The following is a 5,533-nucleotide window of genomic DNA, read 5'->3' as shown; positions in this document are numbered from 1 at the left end:
CTTTTTTTTTTGTTTCATTTATAAATTATCTCTTGTTCAGTGTTTTGATTTCCGGGGGATGTTCTGTTTTTTCCAGTTGTAAAGTATACACCAGATCAGATTAGGAAAATGGAAGAATCAATGAAGATTCGAAGAGCCAGTGAACCTTTAGAGCTTGTTAAATTGGTATGCTAATTACCCATCTTTCCTTTTTTCTTGTTCCTCCCATTTTGTTGGTGATAATGCTTTTGATTGGGGGATACTGTTGTCTCTATACAAAGGTAAAGCGATTAAAGCATGAATTTTCGGGTGAAGAATCAGTGGCTGAACTGCCACAGGCTGTTAAGCATAAGATAACTGATGAGATCCTGCAGAGATTGAGAAGTTTGAGACCAAATGCCAATGCCAGTGAACAGCAAGGTTGGTATTTCCTATTAGTTTTTGACTGTTTTGTTCTATTATATTACCGCTTATAGATAACATGATGTCCGTTTTTCTGCCTATTATTGTTCTTGTTTTGTAAGTAGTGTTTTATTAAAGCTTAAGTGTAGTTATATTATACATTAATTGGGCATTTATGATGTATGGAAATAGGGCTCTTTGGTGTAAGTTCATTGGAGCTGGCAGCTTAAAAAATTTGCAAGTTATAGATAATCTGTTAGTGAATAAATCAGAGCCTTAGATGCATTCCTATTATGGAAACTCGCAGATGTGTGATTAGCTGGTTTAGCATGCAGGTATTATAAGTAATGCAATAACGACATTGGAAAATTTCTGCGTGCAAAATTAATTGTGTTGATATGTAGGGTCAATTATTCTGTTTTTCCTCTCAAAACAATATCTGATGTTAGTGTGCATATTTCTTGGTAGAAAGATTATTGCTGCTGAAACATGATCATCTTAGGGATGATATTCTCAATCTTTCCGAAAAGCAAATGGAAATCTCCATTAATTCTGAATAAATCCATTTTGAGAGTTTGTTCCTGTCATCCATGATGTTGTTTGTGATGCTTTCTTAAGTGTAATATCTCAAAAAGTTTCATCAAAGTAAGAAAGTCTTAATTCTTAAGTACATTTAGGATCTAGGATCCATGTTGCTTAATTTCCACTAAGTGTGCTATGGATTCACTCCCTTTCATACATTTTGCCAAGGCCAGTAATCTTATTGATATAGTATCATCCAAAAGTCAAAAAATATATTTGTTTTATAATGCTGTACATGTCAATTGATAAACTCGAAGTTAAGGCTAACCACTGAATCAATAATTTGTAGAAGATTGTTGTCAATTGACTGATTTCATACTTATTAAAAAAGAATTGGCTGATTGGATTAGGATGAAATGCAATATCTGTCAGTCCGTGGTGCTGAGTTATTATGAGTCAAGATTCTTTTCTTTTTTTATTTGTAATCTGTGAAAAAGCATATTGTGTATCAAGACTCTTGATTGAAGGACGGTTTCAATCCTCTGGTTACGATGTATTTCTAACAATAAATTTAGGGAAAAACAATCAGGTTTTTTCTTGGTGTCCACTGTTCCACTCAATAAATTCTTAAATTCTCCCTAAGAATTTTGTGTATAATAAGGTTTAGTGTATAATTGTTATTTTATCATATCCTGCTTTTGCTTCTGCAACTTTTTCTTTTTCCTGGTACCATATCCTGGCATTTAATTTCATAGAAGCCAAATATCCTCTGTTCCACCTACTACGAAGAACACAACTGCAGTACCTTTTCATCTCTTGTCATGGTAACAAGCCATGGACCTTTTTGTTGGAATAACTTTTAGGAATAGATATAGTCATTGCATGTAGGAGCCTTTTCACGGTCATCCTGGTGCTTTTGGAGAGCCACTTGTATTTGTCCATCGTTCCTTTGTCTTTTTTGCTGTAGAAAGGACTAACTTTTTTACCTTTTGATTTTGGGTATGACTTATACCTCATTGTGTGGACCCCGCTGACTATTTAGGAATGAAAAATTATAGTACAAAATAGGTTAACACTCAGGGAAGTAGTCTTAATGAGGCCACAGTTCAAATTATGTTGGGGAAGTATGAGCTTCATAGATTTGGTATTGCCCAAATTGAATGTGATTGTTAGTCGAAAATTAATCTTTTATTAACAATTTTCAAATTATTATGAGCCGGATCCCTTTTCTTTCTTTTTTTTTAACTTTTAGTGGGCAATATTAGTTTCTGAAAAAGGGAATCGGGATTATTTTACAGCTGTTTGCTGATAAGCTCTAAATCTAAAGATCTTTACTTTTATGATTTGATAGAAATGGAAACTTGATATACCCTATCGGATGCAGTTACCAAATCAGCAGCAAGCTGGTTTTAACTAATACAGGATTGGATAGATTCTTATAAATGCTATCTGTTTGGAATTCCTCAACAAGCCCCTCCCAATTCTCATAGCAAACCCATTTCAGCAATTAGGTAAGAGTTATTGTACAAGCATTTGCCGTGTGTCAAAAGAGTTGTTTGAAAGTAGTCAATAATATTGTAAGTCATACCATTAATCAGCTGTCGCTTTGTCTTGGTATTTTATTGGTAAGTTGCTAGTCTTTTTGTTGATATTCTTTTTGGGTTAACAGAAGTTGTTGAAACCTGGCGCAAGGAGAAACTAAAAGAAGCCAAGATGTTGGCCCTTGGAGGAGAGGGCTTGAAATCAACTCTTTCACAGGAGGAAGCAGGTAACTTAAAATCTGAAAGGTGGTATATTTTGTTACTTTAGTTTATGTGTTGAGATGCAAACCTTAAAAGATTTTTCACTAGTGGCAGAATATTAGTGCTTACCATTCTGACTAACTATTTTATTTGTAGGGATGTTAGTAAAAACCTTGGAGTCTAGTTGGGCTGTGCTTTCGGAAGACATTGGCCTTTGGATACCCACCGAGATTAATAATAAAGAACATGATGATAAGCCTGAGGGTGTGGAAGATACTGGTAATTATTCAATTTCTCCTGTTGATAAAGCCCTCTCTTTCTCATTAGGACAAGAGAGTTGAATTGATTCTCTTTAACCTAAAATCCCTGCATTTGTTGTGGACCTACCCTCATTTCATTCACTTTGAAGTTGAAAAATTCTGCTGAGAAATGTCTGTTACTAAGGTAAAATTCTTTTGAGCAGATGAGGATCAAATTTTAGCTGGGAGGCCTCTTCCACCAGAATGCCGTGCTGAACTTCATACGGATTATGATGGTGCTGCTGTTAGATGGGGTCTTACCCACCACAAAGAAAGTGCAGCTGATTGCTGCCAGGCTTGCTTAGATCAGGCGAAACATGCAAAGCCAGGTGAAAAGAAATGCAACTTATGGGTTTATTGTCCATTGGAGGGTGGTTGCTATTCCCCAGATATATATGAACACAAACACATGGAGTGCTGGCTGAAAGCGGTAAGTGTCCTTTTGCATCAAGTTAGCATTTCATTGTACATTTGCAACTAACAGAAGATTTTGGCAACTTAAAGCTAATCTAAAAATTTTACCAAAAAATGCAGTCAGAGAAGCCCCGACTGAACTTCAAGGACAGATATTCTGAAGCATATAGAAACAGCCACCCGACAGCTCCTGTTATTGTTCCTTGGGTATCTGGTGTTGTTAGTGTATGACCGAATTCTGATCAACAAGACACGATGGGCAATCAATTCGAGATTAGCTGACTGTAGCTCTACCGAAATCTTCACAATGACCCATTTACATCCGATGAAAAACTTAACCTCTGCTTGTTAGTACCATATATCGTCTCTTTGGTTTTGGAACAACCTAGGGAAAAAGGTGGGGAAGCGGGTGGTGTTACTCCCACCCTACTTCCGACAAGTCAATTTTTTGTACCAAGAAATTTATATTGGTCATTGGTGGTCTCAGCGCTGATGATTTTAAGATGTGAAAGCCCAGTGCTGGGATGAGGTTATAGTAAGACATGACAAGCTTTTCTTTGTGGATTATTAATTACAAATGCCAAAATGGTTCTGTTGTAAGGGGAAATTGGAATTTCATGCACCAACCACTAAGCATTTACACGGGTGCAGGACATTAGAATGTTGGATGTGAATACTTTTAGACCAATTCTATTCCACATATTAGCTCGCTTAAGCTCCTATCATACTGGGATTATTAACAATAATTTAGCAAGTTGATTCTTTAGGAATTAATCTTACATATTAGTAAGTAATTAGTAAATCAACGAATCAGATTTTGGGCCTTTGGGTTCTCAATGAAAGTAAATTGATCTGTCCCCAGCTCAACCTTTTTTACTTTTGAACCCGACTGGCTGAGTCCGAACTCGTGCAAGCAAAGGCAAAACATGGAAAACGACGACGTAGCCTTTTAACTCTTGAACCGGATTGGCTGAGCCCGAAATCGTGCAAGCAAAAGCATGAGTTCTCTATGCATCTCTCCTTGTCCTTCTCCCTGCCCGCCGGCGCCAGGATTCGCTCAAGAGAAGGCAAGGAAGATTTCGCTTCATCGACTCATTGTGTACGGTCAGGGTTTATCAAACCGGACTACTCGTTAACATCAACTGATTTCGGTACGATTTATTCTTCTTCTTCTTCTTCTTCTTCTTCTTCTCTTCATTTCATTTTCGTCATTTTTTTTTTGGGTGGTCGATGTTCTTGCTTTTTGCGAGAACAATTTTAATCGGTTAATCGATACTTATTTGATAGTGTTAAGTTCGTAGTTACTGATTTTTTGTTTTTGATTTATCTCATTTTGATAATTAGATTTCTTGTTTTAATCTCTTAATAGCAGGCTGTTGTTCATCAATCATGCTCAATCTGATCCAAAATTTTCTGCTTTTTAGGGTTTCTTCTCCTTGGAGGGGTATTCCACTCATAATTCGAGTCATGTTACGTTTAAGATTATTCTTGAAAATTAGACAGGTTTCAGTTAAAAGAATCTCAGACAATATATTCTAATAAGAGGGATAATACGTGTTGCACAAATTTTAATTTTTTCCAGTATCTGTCATTTGATTGTGAATGTCTGGATTTGGGGAAGTCACTATGAAGTACTATGAACTAATAATTTATTCTTTGAGCACTGCCCTCAATGCCCTTCATAGGGTAAGCGGATGTGGGGCGTTCCTTAATGCAAAAAGCTACCCTTCATCAGTGTTTAGTTGGTCAAAAAACTTGAATTCTCTTTTCTAAACTGTTATAGCTTCTACTAAGGTTTCTCTTCAATAAATTTAGGGTCAATAACCTTCGTTGAAATCTATTTTTATGTATTTGCAGTGATATTGGTCTTGTAACTAGTGGTGGTGAACCATGATTCTTGGAAGTAATTCCATCCAAGAAAGTTACTATGACATTCTGTCTGTGAAGGAAGATGCGAGCTATGAAGAAATTCGTACAAGTTATCGATCTGCTATTCTTAATTCTCATCCAGATAAATTACATTCTGATCATGAGTTAGGAGATAGATTTTTAAGAGTACAGAAGGCTTGGGAAATCCTTAGTGATGCCAAGTCACGTGCAGTCTATGATAAGGAGCTGCAAATTTCAAGACAGGATGTAGTGGCCTCAGAAGACATCAACTTAGAGGATATGATG

The 5,533-nt window shown here is 36.3% G+C and overlaps 2 protein-coding genes across 2 annotated transcripts in view; both read left to right on the top strand.

Annotated features, from left to right (window-relative positions):
• Positions 1 to 81: 81 nt before the first annotated feature.
• On the top strand, positions 82 to 3,965 carry LOC110417099 (dimethylallyl, adenosine tRNA methylthiotransferase). Its single transcript, XM_021429305.2, has 6 exons — positions 82 to 165; positions 261 to 399; positions 2,573 to 2,671; positions 2,802 to 2,924; positions 3,109 to 3,374; positions 3,479 to 3,965. Exons 1-6 carry the CDS (start codon positions 109 to 111, stop codon positions 3,587 to 3,589), a joined length of 795 nt encoding a protein of 264 aa, XP_021284980.1. The 5' UTR covers positions 82 to 108; the 3' UTR covers positions 3,590 to 3,965.
• Positions 3,966 to 4,082: 117 nt separating this feature from the next.
• Positions 4,083 to 5,533, top strand: part of LOC110417103 (DNAJ heat shock N-terminal domain-containing protein) — a 1,931-nt gene continuing 480 nt past the window's right edge. The window contains 2 exon segments of the mRNA XM_021429313.2: positions 4,083 to 4,509; positions 5,216 to 5,533. The exon segment at positions 5,216 to 5,533 is cut by the window's right edge and continues 9 nt beyond it. Of these exon segments, the coding sequence (XP_021284988.1) occupies positions 5,249 to 5,533 (285 nt within the window). The 5' untranslated portion in view covers positions 4,083 to 4,509; positions 5,216 to 5,248.

Source organism: Theobroma umbraticum, unplaced genomic scaffold (assembly GCF_002168275.2).
Source record: "Theobroma umbraticum cultivar Fairchild unplaced genomic scaffold, ASM216827v3 scaffold_51.0, whole genome shotgun sequence".
In the NCBI taxonomy this organism is placed as follows: Eukaryota; Viridiplantae; Streptophyta; class Magnoliopsida; order Malvales; family Malvaceae; genus Theobroma; species Theobroma umbraticum.
The sequence above is the reverse complement of the archived record's forward strand: the minus strand, read 5'-3'. Positions and strand labels throughout refer to the sequence as shown.